The sequence below is a fragment of the Mobula birostris genome, chromosome 16 (genome assembly GCF_030028105.1).
Source record: "Mobula birostris isolate sMobBir1 chromosome 16, sMobBir1.hap1, whole genome shotgun sequence".
Lineage (NCBI taxonomy): Eukaryota > Metazoa > Chordata > Chondrichthyes > Myliobatiformes > Myliobatidae > Mobula > Mobula birostris.
Genome location: NC_092385.1, coordinates 58,629,262 through 58,655,888, shown reverse-complemented (window position 1 = coordinate 58,655,888; position 26,627 = coordinate 58,629,262). Strand labels below are relative to the sequence as shown.

At 42.4% G+C, this 26,627-nt stretch overlaps 1 protein-coding gene across 6 annotated transcripts in view; it reads right to left on the bottom strand.

The window, feature by feature from the left end:
* Positions 1–1,917: 1,917 nt before the first annotated feature.
* pcbp4 (poly(rC) binding protein 4) overlaps positions 1,918–26,627 on the bottom strand; it is a 94,433-nt gene continuing 69,723 nt past the window's right edge. For 4 of the 6 annotated variants that reach the window (XM_072280710.1, XM_072280704.1, XM_072280705.1 and 1 more), the window contains 12 exons: positions 24,522–24,636; positions 23,532–23,555; positions 23,392–23,424; positions 22,106–22,222; positions 20,960–21,091; positions 19,163–19,291; positions 17,552–17,626; positions 14,320–14,361; positions 12,885–12,960; positions 12,119–12,171; positions 6,596–6,765; positions 1,918–4,468 (listed from right to left, as the gene is read on the bottom strand). In XM_072280710.1, coding sequence (XP_072136811.1) covers positions 4,156–4,468; positions 6,596–6,765; positions 12,119–12,171; positions 12,885–12,960; positions 14,320–14,361; positions 17,552–17,626; positions 19,163–19,291; positions 20,960–21,091; positions 22,106–22,222; positions 23,392–23,424; positions 23,532–23,555; positions 24,522–24,636 — 1,279 coding nt within the window. In that variant the 3' untranslated portion in view covers positions 1,918–4,155. The other 2 variants (XM_072280707.1, XM_072280708.1) reach the window with 2 other exon arrangements.

Genomic DNA, 26,627 nt, shown 5'->3' with positions numbered 1-26,627 from the left:
GGTGGATATTTTGGAGTGAGAAACACAGTGAACAGAATTATGAAGGAATTCTATTGGCCTAATTTAAGGGAGGATGTTATGAATTTTTGCAGGACTTCCCATACCTGCCAGGTTGAGAGGAAACTTAATCAGGTTATTCCAGTAACACCACTTTTGGCCGATACCTGCTTTTGGTGAACTGTTTTCAAGGTCATAGTGGCCCATTGCCAAAACTTGCAACTGGTCATCAGTATCTGTTAACGATTGTGTGTGCTGTGTCTAGGTTCCCTGAAGCCGTGCCTTTTGGAAACATCAATTTAAGACTGTGGTAAAAGCATCCAGTAAGTTTTTCACACTAGTAGGTCTGTCCAAAGAAATTCAATTTGACCAGCGGAGTAATTTTACTTTGAGAACATGCCAGGGGATAGTTGAATTGGGAGCTAGGTACATTGTGTCATCTGCATATCACACAGAGTCCAAGGGAGCCGTGTAACGGTTCAACTTCACTCTTAAGACCATGATTAAAACATATTGTGTGAAAAATGGGAAAAACTGGGTTGAGGGGTTCCCCTACTCTCATTTACTGTTGGAGATAAGATTCAAAAATCATTGAAGGGTAGTCTGTTTGAACCTGTGTTTGGTCACAGATTGCTGATCTGTTTGATTTATCTGCATTTATATTACTGTATTGCATAGTTACTAATAAACACCATTAGTTAATAGCAATACTGGACTCCAAGATGTTTTCCATTTCTGCTGGTTCTTTAACCCGTCACAGGGTACTTGACAACTTAAAGCAGAGATTGGTATGTACTCAATTATTAAGGGTGTTAAAGGTTATGGGGAGAAGGCACAAGAATGGGAAAAATAAATCAGCTATGATCAATTCTGCTCCAAAATCTTGCAGTTTTAAGGTCTAAGACTGATTAGAAGAGTGGCGAGGAGTCCCAGATTGAAGAGACAAACTCATACACAACCAACAGCCTAACTCATGTGTCCGAGGATGTGCTGAGTTGGAACAGCCAATCTGCTCCTGCTTGCAAATGAAAACAGCACCCCAACTCTGACAGGCATCAGCCCTGGGTCTGATATTTCATTGCTCAGGAAGTAATATACACCAGGCTAGCACATGGGCTTTGGGTGCATAACAAGTGTGAGTAGACACCCAGGCCCAAGCCTCCAGAAAGTAGAAACAGGGAGTGCTCCTGAGTTCAAGCTAGCTAAGTTTGAAACCACTAGCAATTTAAAAGGATGGAAATCCACTACAAAATCCCTGCACTCACAGGAAAGGGGCAAGCATAGGAACTATTATTAAGCCTCAATATAAACTTGCACTGAAACCAGGAGAGGATAATCCTAGAGTTGACCCAGGCTATTACCTCTGCAAACAGAAAATGCAGTAGGGACCCACTGTTTCAAGATCTTACAGCAAATTATTGTAGTATTAATGCAAATGCAGAATCTTTTTCTTTGCTATTCACTCACCCAAACTAGCCTAGATTGAAACCCAAACTCAGACCAGCTTCCCAGTTGATGGTAACTCCACTCAGTTTTTAGTAACAGCCCTTTTCCATTTCATGACAGCCAGAATCTGGCAGCCACAGTTTGTATCAGTCTGAATATGCTTCAAATCTAGGTCAATTATAGTAAGGGTCCAATTGACCCAAAGTAGCAACACAATATTTATCACCGCCCCTTTGGAGTTGGTGGATGACTGTTTTCCCAGTAGTATCGATGAGGAATCAAATGAGCCTGCACTCATTATCTGATAGCTACTTACAGTGAGCTCCAGCTCGTGGACCTCTTTGCCATTGCTACCAATGGACAGGCCTTCAAGATGAACCCAACCCATGCAGATTCCACAACTCACCTCCTACAATATTTGTTCTTGTAAGAATCTTTGAAATCTCAACCAAAAAATGTCACAAAAAACTCCTGTAATGTGCCAAAAAACTTTTATTAAGATTTTATAAAAGGAATTTGTGTTGCATAAAAAACTTTTATTTAACGAAACATAACAGGAAATATAAAAGAAACAACTGCAAAGGAAAATGGAGAGCGAATTTGAACACCACAACACAAGAAGATGAGGACAGAGGCGGGATGAAGACAGAGGCGGGAAGGGGGAACGAAGATCTGGGTCTGTAATTTTAAACATGGCCACCTGCCCAGAACCCTGTGTGTGCACGCACAGAGGCCCCGCCTGTACCATTACACAAAACTTTCTTCAGTCAAGGACTCAGCACACTGGCTCATCTAAACAAGTACCCTCAATACCATCTCAAGTGAGGGCAACGTCATCACGTCAATCACAGCGCTTCAAGCTCTACGGAGCGGGATTGCAGGCTTTGTCCAACCTTCCTGCGAGGTCTTGCGTCCCAGGTCAACGAGGACGCCACTGGCATTCAGAGAACAGCCTAGAGGAGGCAAATATGAACGCTTCATGGGACCTGCTCTGAGGGTACGGAACTTGTCTGTCCTACACTGTCCTACTGCCCACTCCCAGGGCAGATACAGAGTCCTCCCACATTGCATTTGAAGAGTGCACCTCACAGCACCCATCTCCAACATATGCCTGAGTCAGGCAGAATGCAAGACTGCATTTGGTGCAAGCGAGGCCTTGAGCATGTCGCACTGCTGGAAACCAGCATTCTTGCATTCCCAATTCTAACACCAACACCTCCTCCAACCTGGCAAAACTGGTGCCCAGTGAATGGCCCACGTGCAAGGGAGTGGAATGTCTAATGTAGAAGCCGTCAGTGTGATGTGAGACAGTGTGGTGTATTATTGTGCCTGTGTGGGTGTGTGCATCTTCATGAGATGTGTTGCAATCCTGTAGCCTGTACAAAGAACTTCTTTCCTTCATGTCTGTCCTGCTATGCTCCATCCTGCACTGGGAACATTGGAGCCGCAGAGGAACTGGGAAAAATATATATGATTCATTTTTCTAAATAAACCAGAAAAAGTCCAGTTCCAATAGGAGTTTACAAAAATCAGCTCTCTGGGAGTGGCTGCATTAGTCAAATCAGATATATTTGTAAGTTTTAAAAAATTAAGCCAATGTGTAACTTTGCATAGTCAGTTAATGATGCTTAATTTTCATTATGTGTGCTAAGGGTCAGGGATTAGATACAAGGAACCTGTAGGAGACACTTGAAAACTTGTTGAGGTTGGACCAGATGTGTTTACTGGCTGTTCCCCTCACTATGCCTCAGCAGTTATTGTGGTCATTTAATATTTTGAGAGAAAACCAAAATAATTCCATTGTAATATTCAAAGTTGAAATATTGCCTGAAGTCATCAGGTATAACTAAAATCCTTAAAACATCTGAATAATGCAAAATACAGCACAGAAGTGGTTCGATTGACGGAATGCACCAAGCCCTAAATGTCCAGTGACTTCCAATACATCTTCCCGATATCCAAAATGCACAGCAAGCTGTTATCAATATAAACAATGCCACCCCCCCCTCCAAATTTTAATTATCATGTTCACATTCCACATTACTCCCTTCTCTTCTGAGAGGCAGTGACTCAGCTGGGATAAAAGTCTGTAGGAGCTAACAAACACACAGACCCCACTCCTGCACCTACAGGTCAGTTAATTATCAGACAGTAATTGACCCTGCTGGTGCTAGGAGAGATGAGAGGGTTGAGCAAACTTGGCTTGGATGTCCTCTCCCCCTCATCCCACCCACTTGTCGATCTGCCTTCTGGTGCTTGTTCCAGCAGAGGTCACTGATGCCGTTCAGGAATGGAAACAGACAGATGTCTCCCCTGCTCGCCCACTCTGGTCACCGAGGATCACTGCCATCCTGCCTTGAAAATGAATGCAAGGAATGCTTGGCCCAGTGGCTCAGTTATTCATCAGGCAGTGTATGCAACCCACTGAGCCACTGTCTTGATTGTGATTAATTTAACCAATGGGAAATTTAAAATCATTGAACAGCACCAGCTGTGAAGAATGTTAGTTTTTTCGTAAATGCCAAGGGAATCAAATAAAGACTATTCAGCCACTCTAAGGGGTTGGGGTTAATTTGCAGGTACAGACTTGCATGAAAACAGACCTCCTAAATAACAATATTCACAAATCTGAATGATTCTCCCCATGACTCCTTCCCGTTCACTCGTTACCTCACTAGCTCTACACAGGGTCTGGGCAGCTGCACCATCCTCTCAATACGGTGAGAACTTCTGTCGCTCAGACTTCTTAACCCCATTGGATGAGGGGATTTTGGCTGTGTAAGCTGACATGCTCCCAGAAGGCCCCGAGCTGGCTGCAGACAATGCCAGGAAGGGAACATTTTTCATGCCAAGGAGGCTGGAGATGGGAATGGCATAGGGGGCATTCAGCAGAGAGGATGGGAGGGCGGAGCTCATCGATGCCAGTGGGGAAGAGGCAGGGTTGGCAGGCTGAGAGAAGGTCATGTTGAGGTCAACTGGGGTCGTGATGGAAGCATTCTGGGAGGTGGTTTTAGCCATCTCTAAACTGTAAAGAAAGAGAGGTGGAGAGAGGTCAGGGTTATATTAGGTGAGAGGAATTGAAGAAGATTGAGTTAAGGAGGGGTGGTGAAGGATGATATTAAAACAAATGTAAGGATACATTATGCCACAGGTTCAATACTTCTGTATTGAATTAAAACACACACATACACAAGGCAATAAACACATGCAAGGGGGGCATTCTCAGCTCAATGACCTTCAACCACCTAAGACTCCCCATCTTACGAAGGGTACACAGAATGGAGCCACACTCAGCCAGTTTCAGCCTTGGGTCCTGTCGCCGACCAGTAGACAGCCGCAAACATCTAATCAAACCTCTGCTGAGGAAATGGCTTGGTGGACAAACCAGCTCCAGTGTGCAAACCACTCTGTTCACCCCAAGCACAGAACAGGCATTTCTAGTTAGAAAACTCTTCAAGTTATGTCCATCTTCCTTAAAACCCATGAAAGTGGGGTAAAGTGGCTGGAAAGCTGCATCAAAAGGGGTTTTTGCTCTCTCTACACACTTTGGTCTCCTCTTCTCTCATCCCATTTATTCCTTTTGTGGACACACCCAGTGCCTTCCAAATAAAGGTAACTATACAATTCACATTTCTTCAACCTGACGATCTGGTTCTTTAAAAGGCCAGATTGTTTGTTTGAAGGGGGTCCTTGATGATGATCTGTGCTCACTGGCCTTGACTACTTTATTTGGGCTTCTCAATGAAAAACCTAGTGACAGGGCACAATGCCAAATTTGACCAAAGAGAGGTGCATGGCTTAGGGGAGTGGAAAAGCAAACAGAAGATAAAACATTGCAATAGTGGCCATTTTATCTTAAATTTTAAAAGAAAGGTTGAACTCATTAGAGTAGCCAGGGGAACCTGAATATTCAGTGTCTGTAATCTTAAAGTCTCTCACAGCTTCACCAACAATGGACAGACCCAATCCTCATCAACCAACACAGTCTCAGGTTCAATCCCCACTGTCAGCTGATTGAACCAGTATCAGCCAATTAAACAGCCATCAGTGTTAAAGGCCTGGCTGGGATAGGATAAAGAGGTTCAGGTAGGGGTAACTTACGCTAAGTTTTAGCCTGTGACCGAGCCAGAGCACACTTGACCTGCACCTTTAAACAATGCATAATGACAAACAGTCCTTTTGATACATCAGTGCTATCACTTAGGTGGGTTACTATAGGGTGAACAGTATTTGTGAAACTGTACCCCAATACAGGAGGGGAGAAAATAAGAAACTAACCACAGAGCTGAAGCACTTCCCCAAACATCCCAACGTAGTGGCACTGCTGGTACAGCCACTGCCTCACAGCTCCAGAGACTCAGGTTCAATCCTGACCTCCGGTGCTGTCTGTGTGGAGTTTGCACGTTCTCCCTGTGACCGTGTGGGTTTCCTCCAGGTGTTCCAGTTTCCTCCCACATCCCAAATGCGTGCGGGTCGGCAGGTTAATTGACCACTGTAAATTGCCTCTAGTGGGGAGGTGAGGGGTAGAATTTGGGGGGAGGGGTGGGAAGTTGATGGGAATGTGGGGAGAATAAAAAAAATAGGATTAATATAGGATTTATGTAAATGATAATTGGTTGATGGCTGGCATGGACTGGGTGGGCTGAAGGGCCTATTTCAGTGCTGTCTCTATGATTATCAGTCTGAGAAGGGTCAAATTGTGCCAGTACTCAGTCCAGCAAAGATCCTTGCAAGAAGGCAATGATCAGAGGCCTTGGCCTCCCATGGACAGGGGTGGGGGTGGGGTGGGGGGGGAGAAAGGGAAGGAACGCAGGAGAGGAACTGGATTTCAGATCAATCTCCTAATGTGGAATGACACCTGCAGAGTCTGGGAAAATGAAAGCACGTGTGGGTGAGCTCAAAACAAGACTTGAGTACATATTGAGAACTAAGTGCTCCAAACTGTCCCCCTCCCATGCACCGTTAATTACTGGGTGCTTACATGAGTTGACTTGACTCCATCCACTGTGCCCTTCACTCTGTGCATAGCTCACCGTAACCCAGCATCAAACCTGTGCCTCCTGCCAGCAAGCTTCCTTCCTGTCCCTTTTATGTGCTACGGTGTGCTACCTCTTTCATTACTGTGCTGGACTAGGCCACTGGGTTTCCTTACCATGCGTTTATGAGGTACTGTGCCAAGTTGACGTTCAGGGCACCCCCTGTGATTGTAACGAGTCTCTCGGTCGAACCATCAACCTGATTGTCGATCTTGATTTGAGCACCTGACATCTGCCGGATTTCGTTTATTTTACTGCCCTGTCTCCCAATGATGCAGCCTATTAACTGATGGGAGGAGAAAATAGATCAGGAGTTAGTGAGAAGACCGAACCGCTACTGACATCTTGCTTACTCTTATTAAGAAGGAAAATCCTTGGGCGTTATCTAGCCCAAAGTACCAGGGAAAAGAACACAAACATTTCTAATAGCATACATCACCATTAACACCATCTATAGTTATACAAATCTTACAGAGCTTCCATACCCTGCCCCAAATGGGCCACCCCCCCACCTCCACAGGTCCAAATGTTTACTATACACAAGGTGAAGCCTCTTCTACATTGAGCCCAAACCACTAACCAGTTACTCTCCATTTGTCTTGGACCCAGTCTTCAAAGCACATTGCTTAACAGCATGATCTGTTCCCAGTGAACATCTACCCTGCAGGATTGGACTGATTCAGCCAAATGCACAGGAGTCTGGAGTTAGGTCTGAAAACTAGCAGCTTGAGCACCTTTGAGAATATGCGTGAGCATATTGTATATTTTCTCCATACAATGTTGAATCTTCACAAGGGAGGCCCTGCAGCATGATAGTATAGTGGTTAGTGTAACACTATTACAGCACTGGCTCAAAGACCACGGTTCGATTCCTACCACTGTAAAGAGATTGTATTTTCTCCCTTTGACTGTGTGAGTTTCCTCTCAAACTCCGAAAAAAGACCTACAGTAGATTAGTGTTGTGGGCATGCTATGAAAGCACTGCATGTGTGGTGACACTTGCACAATCCTCACTGATTTGACGCAAACAATTGTTTCAATGTACATGTGACAAATTGGGTGAAAAACACTAGCAATATGGAGCTGAGAAGGGAAGATCTGTGTTTCTTTTTAAAAAGCAGGCTAATAACTTGTTCCTATGTTAGTAAGCCCCTTTCCTGAGTGCGTGGTGCATGATTAGGGGTAGGAACAGCACAAAAATCCACCTGAGAGTTTATGCCACACAAAGCAGATGATCAGAATCATACGACCACAAGACATAGAAGCAGAATTAAGCATTTGGCTCATTGTGTCAGCTCCATCATTCAATCATGCCTGATCCTTTCTCCCCCCACCTCAGCCCCACTCCCCAGCCTTCCCCCGTAACCTTTGATGGCATGTCCAAACAAGAACCTATCAATTTTTGCCTTAAAAACACCCAACAACCTGGCCTCCAAAGCTGCCTGTGGTAATAATCTTCAGTCTTCGTATCATCTACAAACTTAGCAACAAAGCTATCTATTCCATCATCTAAATCATTGACATACACCATAAAAAGCAGTCCCAACACATATCCCTGCGGAGCACCACTAGTCACCGGCAGCCAACCAGAAAAGGATCCTTTTATTCCCACTCGTTGCCTGCTACCAAACAGCCAATGCTTTAAACCATGCCAGTAACTTTCTTGCAATACCATGGGCTCTCAACTTGGTAGCAGACTCATGTGTGGCACCTTATCAAAGGCCTTCTGAAAATCCAAACATACAACATCCACTGCATCCCTTTTATCGATCCAACTTGTACTCTCCAGGTTAATCAGGCAAGATTTTCCCCTTAAGGAAATCATGCTGACTTTTTCCTATCTTGTCCTGTGTCACCATAATCTTGTCCTTAAGAAATGACTCCAACATCTTCCCAGCCACTGAGGTCAGGCTAACAGGTCTACAATTTCCCTTCTTAAAGAGTCAAGAGACATTTGCAATTTTCCAGTCCCGTGGCATCATGCCCGAGTCCAATGATTTTTGAAAGATCATTAAAATGCCTCTACAATCTCTACCGCTACCTTTTTCAGAACCCCAGGGTGCAGTTATGTACCCTTAGGTCTTTCAGCTTTTTGAGCACCGTCTCTCTTGTAATAGTAACTGCACTCAATTCTCTTCCTTCACATTCTGCATCTGACACACTGCTGGTGCCTTCCACAATGAAGACTGATGCAAAATACTCATTTAATTCATCTGCCATGTCCTTGGCCCCCGGTATTATTTCTCCAGCCTCATTTTCTAGCGGCCCTCCCATCTATTTATTTAAATATGCTTGTAAAAGTTTTTATTATCCAAGTTGATATTGTTTGCTAGCTTGCTTTCATGTTTTATCTTTTCCCTCCTAATGATTCTTTTAGTTGCTCTCTGTTGGTTTTTAAAAGCTTCCCAATCCTCTATCTTATTGCTAATTTTATCTTTGTTGTTTGCCCTTCTAGGCATTCCACAAACTTACTCTCGAGATCCATTACCAACCTGATTTTCCCAATTGACCTGCATATCATTACACAACATTGCCTATCATCAGTGTGACCAGCTCTGGCAAGGGTACCTATCAACAGCAAGACCAGCAGCAACTATTAGTACTTCCTGATTTGAATAGTCTAAGAATAAAACATTGTAGCTGTAAGTAAGGAGATGGAAGATTCAGCCCCATCACTACACCTAGATCCTAAACAGTTCAATCTCATTGCTCATCAGCCTCTTTAGAAGATACAAGTATGATCTATTCAGAGCCCTAAACAAAAGATCTGAAACTTACTCTCCTGTACAAATGTACTGTCTTTTCAGATGAGAATGAACTGAGGCCTCTATTCACAGGCAGGAGCATCATGATGCAAAGTGTCTCAAGGGACAAGTATGAAGAGCAGTTCTCTTTGGTACTCTATCTGGTATTTAGTGATACAAGACGAATAAAGTAGGTTATTTCGTCATTGTCACACTGCAGTTTGTAGGAGCTGACTATGAGCAAATTTGCTGCAGTCTTTCCTACGTTACAACACGGAGTGCTGAAGTCCTTTTATTGGTTGTAAAATGCTTTGGAACCACAAGGTTGTGAAAGGCTTGGTATAAATACAAGGTTCCTCCTTTCACATTAGTGCGAGTGCCCCTGATGTGGTTTCAATATTACAGATTCTAGAATACTCAGTACATGCTACATTATGTGCTCTGACCTCTAGCAGAGTTGGAGTGTCCCTCCAGCTCTGGCCTGGCATCTGTTTAGTGAAATAGATAGCTGTTCATTCTTGTCCTGGATTTCAAAAGGAGTTTGCTGTATGTTGTCTGGACAGCATTCCTTTCTGCCTTTGTCACTTGACACTCCTGGGTTTTGTGTGGTGCTGCTGACTATTTATAAGTATGGTCTTCGCAGGAGCTATGACCCTGCTTCACATTGAACACATGCCAGGAATTGCAGCTCAATCTCTGTCCACTGTCCTTCAGCAGGAACAGAACAACAGATCACAGAATGGCAGTACCAATCTCAAAGATTCACATGAGCACAGCTTAGCCAGCTACATAACAACTCCAGTCCAGACAGGGCATTGAGAACATAACATTACAGCACAGTACAGGCCTTTCAGCCTAGAGTTGTGCCAACCTTTTAACCTACTGTAAGATTAATCTAATCTTTCCTTTTTGCACAATTCTCAAATTTTTCCTTCTCATCCATGTGCCTATGTAAGAGTTTCTTAAATGCCCTGTTGTATATGCCTCTACCACCGGCCCTGACGGGGTGTTCTTCCCTCATGCTTACTTCCAATCACCTTAAAATTATGCCCAGATATAGTCATTTCTGCCTAGGAAATGGACTCTGGCTGTCCACTCGATTCAGGCTCATCATCCTATACACTTCTGTAAGGATAGTCACCACTCATCCTCCTTTACTCCAAAGAGAAAAGCCCTAACTCACTCAGCCTATCCTCATAAGCCATGCTAATTCAGACAGATCTAAAATCTCCTTTGCACCCTCTCAAAAGCTTCCACATCTTTCCTATGATTGAATTAACAGTATTTTCTGCAGATTTGCTGTGACATTGTCTACATGCCCCATCTCAAATCAATGGCAAGTTCAGTTACTCAAGTTATAGTTTGAGCTGTTCATTTCACCGATAGGGCAAGGTGAAGTTGCCCTACTGATACAGAGAGCTGCAGCCTCCCATGTATTGTTGTACATAAATCACCCACTTGTGATGGGGAAGAGATTCACTGACTGAGGGCAGGACACTGGTGCAGCTGGGGTTCAATCCTGACCTCTGGTGTTGTGTGATGTGTATGTGGGCTCCCCATGGCGTGCAGGTTTCCTCAGAGTTTTTTTTTTTAAGCGTGTCGTACCAGACATTCAGCCATTCTTCTCTGGCACGTGGTGTCAGGATTAACTTCCTCAGAGTAATGGGTAGTGATGTGCAGCAACCTCCCCCACCAGCCACCCACTCTTTGGCAATTCTAGCACAGCATGGAAGGCACAAGTAACAAGAGTGAGTAGCCATTCCCCAGACTACACAACTGCTGGCATAGAGAAAACTAGAAAAAGATCAGAAAACACAAATCAACAAGTTAGCAACCCCTCACCCCCCAATCCAGAATCTTTTGCTTTCCCCCCCTTCTCCGGATTGTTAATTTTCAATTTTGGGAATAGGGTTACACATCAAACTGGTCAAACCCCTGGTTTAGAGATGAGTTATCACTCTATGATTCTCAATTCTTTAACCAATGCAATATCAATTGTTATGAAGCCCTCCCAGATCCACAGTCCTGCTCAGATTCTACTGGTATTACGTGGACCATATTCATACTGGATCAGTGTTAGGATAGCCTGAACAAGGCGCTCAGTGTGGAGGAAAGAACCACCCCAGAAACCCGTTGTTCTAAAGCTGCTGTTGCTGAAGCTCAGAAATATCCCCAAATCCGAGTCGGGAGGTGTTCCAGTCTGAGGCCAATGAGCCCAATTTTGACTGAGTGGGAGTGCAGAACTATCAAGAGATTTTCCCCTTTGGCTACGGCAATGAACAGATGATTCAGCTTGTCTCAGAATGATTCCAATACTGGAAGAGCAGATCGCATCCCTTTCAAGCAAGCAGATACTTATCATTCAACTAATATGGAAGAATACCTCATTATTTCATTGTTATTTGTGGAAATAAGCTAGGTACAAATTAGCTTTTACAGTTTCAATATTACACAAACACCATTGTGAGATTATGAAAGGCATCAGAGAAATGCATGTCTTGATTCTCAGATGTTAAATCATTAGGCTGGCAGTCAGTGTATACACAACAATCCCAGCTCATCTCCAACTCCCTCATCGGTGCGACACAAATTTCACTTGAAACTGACTCAATGTGCCATGGCATAGTTTGCTATAGAAATCTTACTATTTGGCCTTGTTCACCTTGGAGAATGTGGCACTACCTGTAAGTTAATCAGCAAAGTGCTTACATAATTTTGCAACCAAATTACCTAACCAGGCCGTGGACCCAGAATGCAGCTATGTGAGCATTAGTCCTGAGAATGGCAGAATGTACAAATGTACACGCTTAGAGAATGGATCACATCAGCTGCCTGTTTACTAGGTCTAATCCAAGAGCAGGGCAGCAGGAATCCAGCACACCCAAGTCTACTTACATCATTTGGAATCAGAAGTTCCTGAGATGTAGTCTGACCGCTGTTATCCACTCCTGCAGGAAGGAAGGAACATATCAGCATGAAGAAAGGGCACTGTCTAGCTTCAATCACCATCAAGGACATTATGCAATTCTACCTAATGGACAGTGAAAAGGTTTGCCGGTTTTCTCCAACAGCTTTACAGGTAAATTGAGCAAACTACTTGGGATTTAATGTTAAGGACTCCATTCTTTGTAGAGCACCACAGCACAGAAACAGGCCCCTTTGGCCATGTTCCATGCCAGACTGTCATTTTTCCTCGTCCTCGATCCATCATGGACCATAGCTCTCCATACACCACTTAACCAAAGTTCTCTTAAATGTTGAAATCAAACTCGCATCCGCCTCTTCCACTGGCAGCTTGTTCTGCACTCATGCCACCCTCTGAGTTAAGTTCCCCTTTATTGAAGCTTTCATTCCCTAGTCTCTTCATATGTACTCATTTCCTCACAGCCACCAGCATATGCTTGTACTGTTTTTAATGATCCCTGACCCCCATCCAAACCAGACAGCCATATTCTTTTACAATGACTGATATTATGTCAAATGGACAGCTTCATTCCCCACTGTATGTGGTTCAATACCATTCACTCTATTGAGTGGATTAAACAGATAAAGCTGAAGCTTCTGCTGAGAACTTATTGTTCCGGATACAAGACTGCGGGTAAGGTGCAGCTTCACACTGTAATGAACTGACAAAGTACAGTGACTGACACTTTGTACATACCGGAGAACGATGAGGAGGACTGGTTCACTGTATTGTAGGAAGCATGTTGAGCAGCCAACTGATGAAGCTTGGACAACTACAAAGTAAATGCAAGAAGGTATCAACCAAAGTTAATTTTGATTGCCAAACTTTGTGATTGTCTCACTCTCAAACTTCTGATTCTGTAATATCAACTTGGCACCTGCCCTCCACAGAAGAGTGGGCAAGGTAGGGGGGAGAGAGCACAGCATCTAGAGTAAATGTCACAGGTCTGGTCTCCCTTGCTAAGGAACGACATGCATGTGAAAAAGGGTGTGCAACAAAGATTTGTCATGCAAGCTCCTGGGACTAGAGAGAGGGGTGGGGTTGCATTGGTGATGATGTCTTATGACAGAATGTTGAGCTTAGGGAACAAGAGTGGGTTTCATTTAAACATACCACCGGGGATGATGGTAGAGGCAGATACATTCGGGGCATTTCAGAAACTCTTCGATAGGCACACAGATGATAGAAAAATGGAGAGCTATATAGGAGGGAAAGTTAGATCGATTTTAGTGTAGTTTAAAAGACTGGCATAACATTGTGGCCAAATGGCACGTACAGTGATATGTTCATAAAAAATTCTGGCAGGGTAGATGAGAGATTGATAGTTTCCTGGGAACGTTGTTTAAAACCAGGGGTAATTCAGGACTGATATGAAAAAAAAACACTTCACCCAAAGGGCACCAAATCTTTGCAATTCTCTACCCAGGAAGGTGATGGAAGCTCAGTCACTGACTGAATTTAAGACAGAGAGATAGACTTTTGGATACAGGAAATTAAGGGGCGTAAAATCAATACGGGTAAGTCCTGAAGCCACAGACCTTACTGAATGGCAGAGCACTGAAGTGCTGAACAGCCCACTCTTGCTTTCATTCTTTATGTTCAGCAAGTGAGAGGCAGAGAGAATAATGGTGCCTACCCAAAAAGTGATGGTGGGACTGGCAAGACCAAATAGAGATACATCTCAGTTCTGCCTTGTGCCCTTTTCATCAATGGTTCAAGAGATTGGGAAATTGTACTCTGCAAACTTTGTTAAATGGTCTGGTCAATCAGTCTAACTTAGCTGATCTTATTCAAGAGTCTCCAGCAGGAACAGCTGGAACTTCTCACTTTAGCAAGGCTTTAAAGCACTGCGGGCAGTTACAGATACTACTTCGATCACGAATACTAACTGCTTCAGAACAGACTCTCTATGGATCACCAGTACAGTCTGATGGGTGGGAAGAATGTGTTGGTCACGTGCCTCCCATCCATTCAACATGGAACACTTATTCCGAGCTGTTGTTTTGAGCCAAAGGTTTTTCTGATGCAGTATTAAAATTTGTCTGCAGCAACAGACTTCAATTCCCAATCGCAAAGGACTTCTCAAAACAGTGTTTTGTTTACAAGCTATAACTATTTGAATTGCACTTACATCGGGATGAGGGACCGCAAACTGTCCCTGGACGGTGTAGGCCTGAAAGAAAATTTAAAGCATAAGACATTGTTTGAGTAAACATCTCACTAACACCACTCAAAGGCTTAGCAAGCAGCTGGAATGAAGTGACTAGAATCTCTTGCCCTACCACGGAACTACAGAAATTTAAGGGACAGTGATTTATTTTCCTAGGACAGAAAAAGCTAATATGAGTGTAATTTTAAGATGATTGGTTAAAGTATAGGAGAGATGTCAGAAGGACGATTCCCCCCCCACAATGCCCACACCCGTCCATGCGTGGCGTGCCACACACACACCCGCCCGTGCACGGTGCGCCACACACACACACTCACACCTGCCCGTGCGTGCCCCACACACACAGTGCTCAGTGTGTGGAACGCCTTATTGGGGTGATCATAGAGGCAGAAACATCAGGGACATTTAAGACGCTCTCAAGATAGACACATGGATGAAAGAAAAATGGAGGCCAATGTGGGCGGTAAGCCTAAATTGATCTTGGAGTAGGTTAAAATACCGTGGACCAAGGGCCTGCCTGCACTGTGCTGTATTGTTCAACGTTGTAGGTGCTGGGTGTTTGGCACTTTGAATACCTCCCTTCAAAAACAGAATTCAGGCTAGTCCATAGCTTTGTACATTTTGCTGTTCAAGAGCTCAAACAAGCACTTTGTAAATGTTGTGAAGATTTCCGGTTCAACGTCCTTTCAGGAAACGAGCTCTAGACTCCTAAACCAAATCCCTAAAAGCTTTTCTACAACTCAGCCACAGCTGACTCTGGCACTTCAAAGGAGAACCCTGGGCAGTTGCGCACAACAAAATATAGCCAGGGCTCAGCGGCAGTACTTCTACTCAAATCAAAGATCATGGGTTTAAATCCCATTCTGCTGATAAACAAAATACCAAGCTAACACTGCAGCATGCTGTAGAGATGCTGACTATTGGATGAAATGTTGGTTAAAGAACAGCAATGCCTCAAAGCCTGGGAATGCTCCTCATTGCCCTGCCCAATTATTATTCCTTAATCCCTGAAGTCAACTATAAACCTGTTCATTTTCTTGGTATTTTCCCCCCATGTTAATAATTATTTGATTACTATCACATTACTGAGACTTTGCCAAGAGCATGTTGGCTTCCTACAATAAACCACACTGATACTTTATTATTTAATTCATTTTAATTGACTATAAAAAGACTGGGTTGTCGTGAAGGTACTAGTTCTTTAACTACAGTGCAAAAACCTAGACAACACTGAAAAATATAATGGTTTGATTGTGTTAATGAGAATTAATGTTTAGTCTTTCACCAACATTTGTGCAATGTCAACAGCAAGATAGGATTCATCTTTAGCAAGTTTCCTTAGGGTTCCCGTCTGGAGAATTAACTCCATGTTAAACTAAAGGAATTAAAATCTTGAATAATAGGAAAGAATCAAGTTGTGACACGAAAGTCAATTTCTAAAACATGTCAGTTTCTTGGGGGGAACCATGTCAGAGTATTAAATGGTGAGGTAATGTCAAATGCTACAAAGAATAGCTGGACCTGGTAGGTAGCTTTATATCCAGAGAAGTGAACGTTCAACTAGAATAGAAACAGCTTCCAAGGAAGCAGCCGCTGCCACAAATCCTATTAGCAAGTCAGCACTTAACTGAATTGATCATACATTCTGACTCACCTACTTCTACATCTAATTGTGTTCATAAAAAATGTGTCAAAAGCCAAAGGACGAACGTATCAATACAAAATGCATTAGCGGTACAGTACAGAGTGAATGAGTTCTGCTAACCCTGATACCAACTAGAAACAAAAAGGACCCGGAGCCTAGCCTTATCTACAGAGAAGGGAACGGAACGGAACATCATGCAGTGATGCAGTATACCATAATAAGGAATTGCAGTATCTCAAAAATGCAATAATACGCCACCACTGGCCAGAAACATGCCTACCCATGCAAGTTCCCACATAACAAAAATTCTCCTACAACTGGAAAAATGTTTCTGAAAGAGACTAGAAGAACAGAATTACTCTGTCCTTAAAGTGGAAGGGCTAAGATTGATATGATGTGGAATGGAATGAAATGTGCCAGGTAGCAATAAGTCTTGCTGCAAATCATTTGGTTCTATCTAAATTCCATTTCTAACAACTGAAAACCGAAGGTTGAGTTTTAACCCAAGCAGTGATCCTGCAGTGACACCCCTGCTGAAATGTGGAGGAAAACACACATAGGATGCAGAGGGGGATCACAAAGGCAAGGAAAGAGGACCAGGTTGAGACAACAGAGACTTATGGAGAACAGGAGTTCGGTGGGTAATGAAATGGACAAGTTGACGGCGCTGGCCAGGAGTCGGAGAACATTTCAGGAGAGCAGTGTTGTGGGTTTTGCTGAAACGTGGCTGCACGAGGACATACCCAACCAAGACTTTTCCATGGAGGGCTTCCAGACCATTTGGGCTGACCGGAAGCGCACTGAGAGCGGTAGGCGTAAAGGAGTTGGGGGCTTGCTGTTCTGGTTAACAACGGATGGTGCAATTCTGGTCATATTACGATCGAGGAACGAGTTTGTAGCCCGGATATTGAACTTTTTGCTGTTGGACTCCAGCCATATTCCACCGAGATACAACACTGGGCTTCATGGGAGGTTGTTCCTGCCTGTGGCCATCGAACTTTGCAGCTCCTCCCGTAGAGGGTCAGACACCCTGAGCCAATAGGCTGGTCCTGGACTTAATTCCATCTGGCATAGTTTGCATATTGTTGTTTAATTGTTTGTGGTTTTTGTATTGCTATATTTATGCTCTATTCTTGGTTGGTGTAGCTGTAACGAAACCAGTTTCCCTCTGGATCAATAAAGTATGTCTGCCTATCTGAATAGGGAGTAGCCTAACCCACTAATACCCCAGCAAGGTGCTTGCACTCCCATCCCCAAAAAGACCCAGTAGACTAGGCTAAACTGCACCAGTGACTTATCACCTTCACTTCATCTCAAACCTACTTCCATCCCCATAGCACCAAGGCTTTCTCCAAAAGGGAACCACCAAACTGCAAAACTCCCTTGACTACAGAATCCACCAGCCCACAAATGCTCATTCAAGATGAGGGCTAATTCCCTAAAAGACTACTTTGCTGGCTGAACTTGCATCCGTCTTGACAGAGAACAAAAGAATACACAACAGCCACTGGTCACATATGAACAGGTCACTATTAAAATCATGCTTACCTGTCCGCCAGAGAACACCACTGGTCCAGGTGCAAGGGTGGGACGGTAAGGAATGGTGGCACCTTTAGGTGGAGACTGCAAACAAAACAAACAAAGAGTATTATCATAAAGTATTAAAAATTCCGGGAAGCCATACAGACTCAATGCCATTTAATGTCAGTGACTTTACTTCAACTCTTTTGATTTATCTGCATATCAATTCCATTAATATCTAAAAGTCTTGAATGTGTCATCACCCACTGCTCTAGATTACACAGGACCAGGCTCAGAAGGGAGTGAATTGGTGACCTAGCCCTATCAAATAACTAAGGAGTTGTGGGATTCCAGCATGGACAAGCTGAAGGAAATTTGCAGCAATAAACTGCTCCAGCCACATCATATTCAGAAAAATCTCACACCCACCCCTATTGTTAAATCTAATTAAATCCCCAAAGATACCATTGTAAGGAGCTCTGTGTAGCAGTTAGTGCAATCGCTTTACACAATCACTAATCAAGAGTTCAATCCACTGCCTGTAAGGAGTTTGTACATTCTCCCCGTGACCGTGTGGGCTTCTTCCCACATTCCAAAGACGTACGAGTTAGGGTTAGTGAGTTGTGGGTATACTAAGTTAGTGCTGGAAGCGTGGTGCCACTTGTGGGCTGCCTCCAAAACAATCCTCGCTGATTTGATTCGACACAAACATCACGTTTCACTGCTTGCTTCAATGTACATGACAAAAAGCTAATCCTTAACCTGCATGGAATACAAAGTATCTTATTCTGGTAAGTGGTCCTTGTCTTCTCATTACATCCTAACCTTACTCGTGCCTCAACTCCATTCTCACAACTGTTCTGAACTTAATCATGGTACAAGGCAGAATTCAATGTATTGTGCCAAAATCAGGATCCACTCAAAGATTTAGACTCCGGTTCATCATCCCTCAGCCCTTAAAAGCAATGAAGCGCCACTCCTCTAACAGAATTATAAATATCAAGCTGCACTATATCATCACTGCACATTTATCTCAAGTCTTTCCAGCTGTCTTTTAAGGACAATACCCTGGACCCTCAGGGGCTTTAGAGTGATATACAGTGACCTGCTCTTTAAATTAATTAAATGTTAAGTTTACTGTCCACTGGCAACAAACGTAGTTTTCCAGGAAAATTAATTCTCCTGAACACTTATGAACCTCAAATATATTATACTGATAATAATTACGACAATGTTATTCACTTTGAATGGGTTGAAATCTATACTATTCTCTTATCCTTTTTTGCTGGAAGATTTCAAATCCTGATCTCATCAACTTCCCCAGCATATTATGGTGGAGAAGAGGAATAGTTTCCAGCAACAAACTCGGCACAGGTTAGAAAGAGGAATAAATTATTTTCACATTGCTCAAAAAAAAAATCCCAAGACTGAGAACTAAACTATGAACTGTACATCATTTTCTGAGCACTTATTATATAAACATGGCATCAACCACAAAACACAAGGCACTCTGCTCCAGGATATCAAGATTGCCTGGGTGACCCATAGTGTCAACTGCTCATCGCTTTCCTGTTAATCATTTACCAGACACTTTAAAACAGAGTCCATCTCTGGGCCTTCACAGTTTACAATTCTCACCTCCAGAATAACTGCACAAATTTGCCTGATGCAGTGGATGATGGCATCCTGGGTTCCAGAGATAGTGACTGCACGCTCTGTTGAGTTTGGCAGCAGATCACCAGCTACCTGGACCTGAGCTCCAGTAGTCTGTAAAGGCAAAGAGAAATTTGCTTTGAATTGCTTAAATCACAGTCTGACATGTGCAACAGCTGGTTGGTACAAACTTAATCCCTGGCATCTTGGCTTCACAAAAACTTGTATTAATGCATTTCTCAAAGAGAAATCTAAGTAAATTTATTTTCAAACCATATAGTACCTTGAGATTCATTTAATTGCAGGCATTTACAGGAAAATAAAATACATTAGAATTTAAGTACACATAAATAATGACCGACAAGCAACCAATGTGCAAAAGACAACAAATTCTGAAATTTAAAAAAAACTTAATACTGAGAACGAGTTGTAGAGTCCTTGAAGTGAGTCTGTAGGTTATGGAATCAGTTCAGAGTTGTGGTGACTGAGGTTATCCATGCCATTTCAGAAGCCTGATGGTTGTAGGGTAATAAATGAACTTGGTGTGGAACCCAAGGTCCTGCACCACTTGCCTGATGGTAGTAGTGAGAAGAGAACATGGCCTGGATAGTATGAGTCCTTAATGATAGAAGCTGCTTTCTTGTAGCAGTGCTCCTTAAAGATAAGCTCAATAGTGGGGAAGACCTTGAAGTTAAACCCTCGCCTCTACTAATGGACTTAAGTCTTTTTTTCAGATTTCTAGCATCTGTAGCTTTACCTCTAAAATGCTGGACACATTCAACAAGTCAGGCACACCTGGATTGATAAATGAAGTTAATATTTCTGACTAAAGCTCATTGACATGACACACTCTCATTCCTCCACAAATGCTGTTTCTAACCCACTGAATATCTCCAACATTACCCATTTTTTAAATTTCAAAGCCCAGATCAAACAGTGAAACTATTCAACTCACTGTCCCTGGCACTGACTTCATTCTAATAAATTTTATTTTGGAAGTTACTGGTGAATTAGTTTCCATCAACCAATATGTGCCAGATACTATGTTGCATTTAAAATTGCTCATTCTAGGTGCTTGCCAGTAACTGTATAATGATAATCCTCCATTAACTCTCCTCTATGCCTCTGCTTTCATTAAGACAAACAGCAGCTTTTAGATCTGCCGTAATACTCAATGCCTTGTTTGCACCACTATTCCACAATGCAAGCTTCCGATTTCCATACTGTGAGCAATGAACACGCATCACCTGGGTTTAAATTGCCTACTCCTCTGTTGGTGACGTACAGGTACCATTGAGATGATAAACCTGTCACAGGAGGTCAAATTCAAATTAATTTATTATCAAAATACATACATGTCACCGTATACTACCTTGAGATTCATTTTCTTGAAGGCATTGACATAACGAAAATACAATCAAATGTATGAAAAACTACACATAAACAAAGACAATTAACATACAAAAGAAACTCTGCAAATATAAATAAAAATAATAAACATCACTTCAGATTTGAGGTGAGCAAAGTTATCCATACTGGCTCAGGAACCTGATAGGTGTAGGGTGTTCCTAAACCTGGTGATGTGTGACCTGAAGTTACTAAAGTCGGTCAATAGATACCCACTATATGTGGTAGTGCATTAGCTGCTTCCAGTTAAACAAGAGCTGCATTAGCACTGTTGCAGGTATTGAGTGCATAATATTGTGAGTGCATTGCCCACAACCGAATCTAGGCTCCTACTTTTCTCACAGGCTATGACTGAGTTCCCACAAAACAACTTACCTCTCTGATCTCCTTGATTTTTGATCCCCCTTTTCCTATCAACGAACCACACTGACTGGCAGGGATTACCAGACGCAGTGTAACAGGGGGTTTGCTCCTTGTCGTGTCACTTATGCTCGAAGTACTGAGGTCCTGAAACAAAGGACAGAGAGGACTTTCGGTGTAATGTCATCAACAGAAGATCCAAGACACTGAAAACAGGAAAAGGGGGAATGGAGGGAAGATACTAAATATAACACACTAATATATTCCAAGATTTTTCACAGTATTTTCTAGAAATTAATAGTAACTAAAACCAGATTTCAACTCATTACCAAAGGACTGATCAATGGAATTATTTAAGACTGTTTATGGGAGAATTGGAAAAGGAGATTTTAAAGAGTCACTTCTGCAGAGTACGGTTAAGGGAGGGAGAGGAAGTAGAAGACAGGTTACAGATATAGGAAGGTTATGGAGGGATTTAAACACAAAAGATGGGATTTTAAAAATCTGAAACAGGAAGTTAAGGCTAAAGCGAGGATAAGTGGCATAGGATGATAACAGCGGTATGGGAAGTATCATTTATGAATGTGCTAGGGTTTCATAAACATCTTCAACAGCTCATCAGCAGGATCCTTACTCATCAGGAGGATCTCTGTAGTTTGAGGACCACCATCAGTTTTGGGGAGGATCTGTCACAGAAAGTGGCCAATTCTATCGAAGCAAATCAATGCAATACCTACTTTCTGTGGCCTCTGCAGAGCTTATCTCACCTACTTGTCTTTAGCGTGATTAAAAGTGAACCACACTCTGTACCCAACCTTAGGCTCTAACTTTTAAGGACACTGGCAAGGAACAGGCAACTCATGTTACAAAACATCTAAAGTATGGAATAAAATGCATGCCCATCCAATCTCTGGTCATTTTTAATTTCAGTTCGCATTTCTTGATGCGTGTAGAGGTGATGTGGTTTTGCATTACTGAAAACTGCAATGTGCGCTGTTTTCTGGGAATGCAATCCTCCCATAGTGCAAGGAGCTCCCATATTTCATCTCCAACCTCATTAATGTTGCACAAAATGGAAACGCTGCAACTCCTCCAGTTAGCCTTTCACTGTCCTCTGCAGATGGCCACAGGCTCCAGTACTACACCTTCCCAAACACACACCTCTTCTAGTTTGCCTGCGATCATTGTGAATGCTTTGAAGACTGCCTCCATTGAACCAGTAATCGTGATTATCCGCTCGGGGCATGAGCCCTCAGACACATTGATACGTGCGCTGCTCTGCATGAAAGAAACACAAAACATCCACTTAGTTACATGCAGCAAGGTAAGCTGTATTTATGTTGCCATCACTGAACCCTAGCTTCAATCAGTTTGTGCTCAGTTTATTCTAAAAATAAGCAGCACAAAGCCATCAATTACAGTGCACCCATTACTGCAACCTTGGGTAAATATTACTGCAAACCAACCAACTAAAGCCCTTGTCTGGAGCTTGAAGAGTCATCCAACTCTTGTGGAATCAACAATATACATGAGCTCACTGAGAAGATCACCTTCAAAAGAACAAGTTGGTGCAAGTGTTACCTTCAAGGGGTGTGTTACTACTATCATGCCATGTGGGACTGATTTTGCAGCCAGAATGAGAATACAGAATCAGGTTTATTAGCACGTATATTGTGAAATTTGATGTTTCACAGCAGTAGTACAGTGCAATGTACTATAAATTACAATTACATACATAGAGTGCTGGGCAAAAGTCTTAGGCACGTATATAGCTATAGTACTGTAATGTACTGTAATGTTGCACTGTACTGCTGCCACCAAAAATAAAATTTCATGACATACATGAGTGATAATAAACCCGATTCGGATAGGAGTCTGTTGTGGACTGAGAGTGAGAAGGGGGCAGGGAGTGAGGAGCATCAGACATCCTGTAAAGATCAATAAACCAATTGCTTATAATAAAATAACCTAGGTACATCTGCATCCATGCCACCCCATGCTCCGGTAACCCTTCTTTGCCACTTGTCCACACCCTCGCCATTCCCAACATCCATTGCTCCTGCCAGATTACCAGTACTAATGCAGAAAGAGTAACTAGTGCAGCAAGAGCAAAAATAGTGAAGTAGTTTTAATGGACTGTTCAGAAATCTGATAGCAGATGGAAAGAAACTGTTCCTAAAGTGTTGAGTGTGTGTCTTCAGGCTCACGTACGTACTTCCTGATGGTAGCAATGAGGAGGAGGCATGGTGGAGTCCTTAATGATGAATGTGGCCTTTTTAAGGCATCGATTTTTGAAGATGCCGATGCTGGAGAGGCCAGTACCCATGACGGAGCTGGTTGACTTTACGATTATTGTGTGTTGTAAGCAACAGCCTTTGCATTCTACCCAGTGACAAACCCTGTGATTAGACTGAATATTTAATGACCAGAGTCGCAACATAACTCACCTCCTCGCGCATTCGCTTTATTGTGTCACCTTTCTGAAAAGTAAAAGAAAGTGAGTGAGATCACTGAAACATCCCAACGCACAGCGGTGGCTAGGAATCAGAAATAAATCTGTGAACAAAGACCTGTGCTGGGTACTCACCTTTCCAATGATGCTACCAACCTCCTGTGAGAAGAAAGGAGGAACACAGTTATCAAAATGTATCTAGATCCCCACTCTAGTTGTGTTAGCTTTGGGTAGAGATGCTACATGGGCATTGAGGCCGAATATTAATCAAAAGCAACAATTTCGTATAATGTCCACCCTAATTGTTCTTTTTAGTTACTGTTAAAGATGAACAGCTTAAGCTTAGCAGGCTGTTTTAGGTAACATTAAAAAGTTAAACAAGTTGGTATGGCCAGACAAGGCAAGCGTGGTGAATTTGCATCCTTAAATTGATATTTGCAATGATTATCTAACAGTTTGATACATCAGTTATACAGCTATTTCACGTAGTTTCCAGAAATTACCGACGTAATAGGATTTGAATTGGCCCAATATTAACACAGACATTATTCACACACTATAGTGTGATGTACAGAGGACGAGAGGTGACTTGATAGAGGTGTACAATGTGATTAGAGGCATAGATCAAGTAGATAGACAGACTTAATCCCAAATCAGAAGTGGCTAACATATTTACATTCATAATTTTAAGGTGATTGGAAGAAAGTATAGAAGAAAGGGGAAATGTCAGAGTAAGTGTTTTTTCTTAATACAGAGAGTTGTGGGTGCTTGGAATATCCTACCGGGGTGATGGTAGAGACAGATACACTAAGGGCACTTAAGAAACTCTTAGAAAGGCATATGGATGGTAGGAAAATGAAGGGTTATCTATGTAGAAGGGAAGGGTTAGATTGATCTTAGACTAGGTTAAAGGGTCAGCACAACATTGTAGACTGAAGGGCCTATGGTGTGCTGTAATGTTTCATGTTCCACAGTGCATACCCTGGTACGAAATAGAGCCTACCTCAGGTGTCTACCCAGTGACAAGATGGAGAGATCTAGCAGTTCCACACTAGGACTATGCGTAATTGGGCAACAGGTCGCCTTTGGGTTCTGAGTGTATTTTGTAGCCCCTCGGTTACATACCCTGCCATGCATGAGCAGTCGAAGAGTCAGTGTAACGTGCAGTGCTCCATCTGTCATGTAATCAGTTTGATCCATTGTCGTCTGGACCTCCAGGTCAGGGCACATATAACTGTCACTAAACACAAAGAGAAAGATTGCAATGTCAAATACAAATGCAATGGCATGGATCAGAGAAGACACAGAAATGGAAAAGAATTAACACAGAGGCATGGGGTGAAAAAGTATTTAATGGACAAATAAGCACTCAATGTTTATATTCTAGTAAGATTCTTTGGATCACATTGTCAGAAATCAACCAGGGATCTCACACACCAGTCTCTGAAAATGGTTAGTATCAGCATAATGGTACAATTACACAGAAGGATGGCAAACACCAGGCTCCAAAATTGGCCCAGTGCCTGTCTACCTAATCATATGGGAGAGGGAAGAGGATTGCCAAATCTTTTCTTATCTGGACAAAGTGAAGTCCAAGCTCAGAAGTGATGCCAAGGCAGAAGAGCAAAACATTGAATGCTAAGAATCTGAAATAAAAGCAGAAAATGCTGGAAATACTCAAAACCTCAGCAAACATATGACCTGTATTGATAATTCTGTTCCTTTTTCCTCTGCTTCCAAAACTGCAGTTCAATTCATAACTATTATGAAACAGCTATACAGTCTTATTTATACGTCACTGCAAATGTCTGAAGGGCAGCAGTCAGAGGTGGGACAAATGGCCTAACTCTGCTTGTGTCTTATGGGTGTCAAGTTCACCTCAAAATAGAAGAAACAGGAAAAAGGGTGCAAGTAATTCCACAATAACTGAAATTAAGAATTTAGCAATAAGGTCACAAATGTAAAACAATCTGTATTTTGCAATAATAGAAGAGCATGTTTAGTTCAGACCCAGTATTAATGACACATTGACCTCCTCACACATATAATCCTGTTTTTTTTTAAAAATTCATTCACGAATCAAGAATACATCTAAATATATACTAAACACATCATTGTACATTTTAATACTCTTTACAAGTCATTTAGCATGGAAACAGGCCATCAGCCCACAATGTCCACACTAAGCAGCAGGCATCTATCCATCACTCAGCCTGTAGCCTATGCCTAGCGCTTGTCAAGACACTTCAATGCTGTCAGCAGCTCTCCCTCTACCACTCTCCCATTCCACGTAGTCACCATGCCTCATAAATTGTTTACCCTTTAATTAAACCTACGTCCTCTATTTTATTCAATTCTGATCATGGGAAAGTTTTCTTCAGTCTACTTTATATATACATTTTATTTCATAGATCTCACTCAAGCTTCCTCTAAACCTCCTCCTCCTCCTCCAGTCTTTACAGCTAGTCAAAATACAGTTCGGCATTATAGTGGAGAGCCAATAGACAAGAGCTTCACATTCTGAATCTGCTGTGAGCCCAATGACTGCACAGAAGTCTGGGACAACAACTTGATTAGTTGCAGTCTATTCCTTCACTTCTAACCACAGAGCACAAGCAGCAAACAGCTTAAGGTTTCTCATGAAGAACTGTCCCATCCTCATGATTGTTATCAAACCAACTTACACCCGTGACAGATTTTGCAAAGAAAAGGATCACAGGAAAAGGCAAAAATAAATCACAACAATCTAGTCATTCCTACTGTTCTTTCCCTGCAAGTCTTTAAAATTTTACTTAGTGTTTAATTCCTGTTTGAATTCCTTTATATATATAAAAAAATTCACCGCTTTAAGGCAACACATTCCAAATTATGTCAACCTGATCATTCCTTGTCTTGGCTCTTTATCCAATTATCATTAAATTTCTGTACTTCATAATTTTGAATCCTTTAAATCTGACAAGCATAATCACTGAACTTTTAAACAGTACTTGTGTACGTTAACGATCTCCAATCTCAGTATTTACATTGCCTAGAATAACATTAGCTAACACTCCAAAGCCCAGTCCTTGGGTTTCCACATAGTGTTAGATGTTGTTTTAGAGGACTTTACATGATGGGAGAGCAGATTTAAAGACATTCTGCCTTTTGATCTCTCTCAGCTGTCTGGCATTCTGCCTAGATCTTTATCTTATTTTAACAAGACCAATAACAGACAGGCCACTGGGTGCAAGC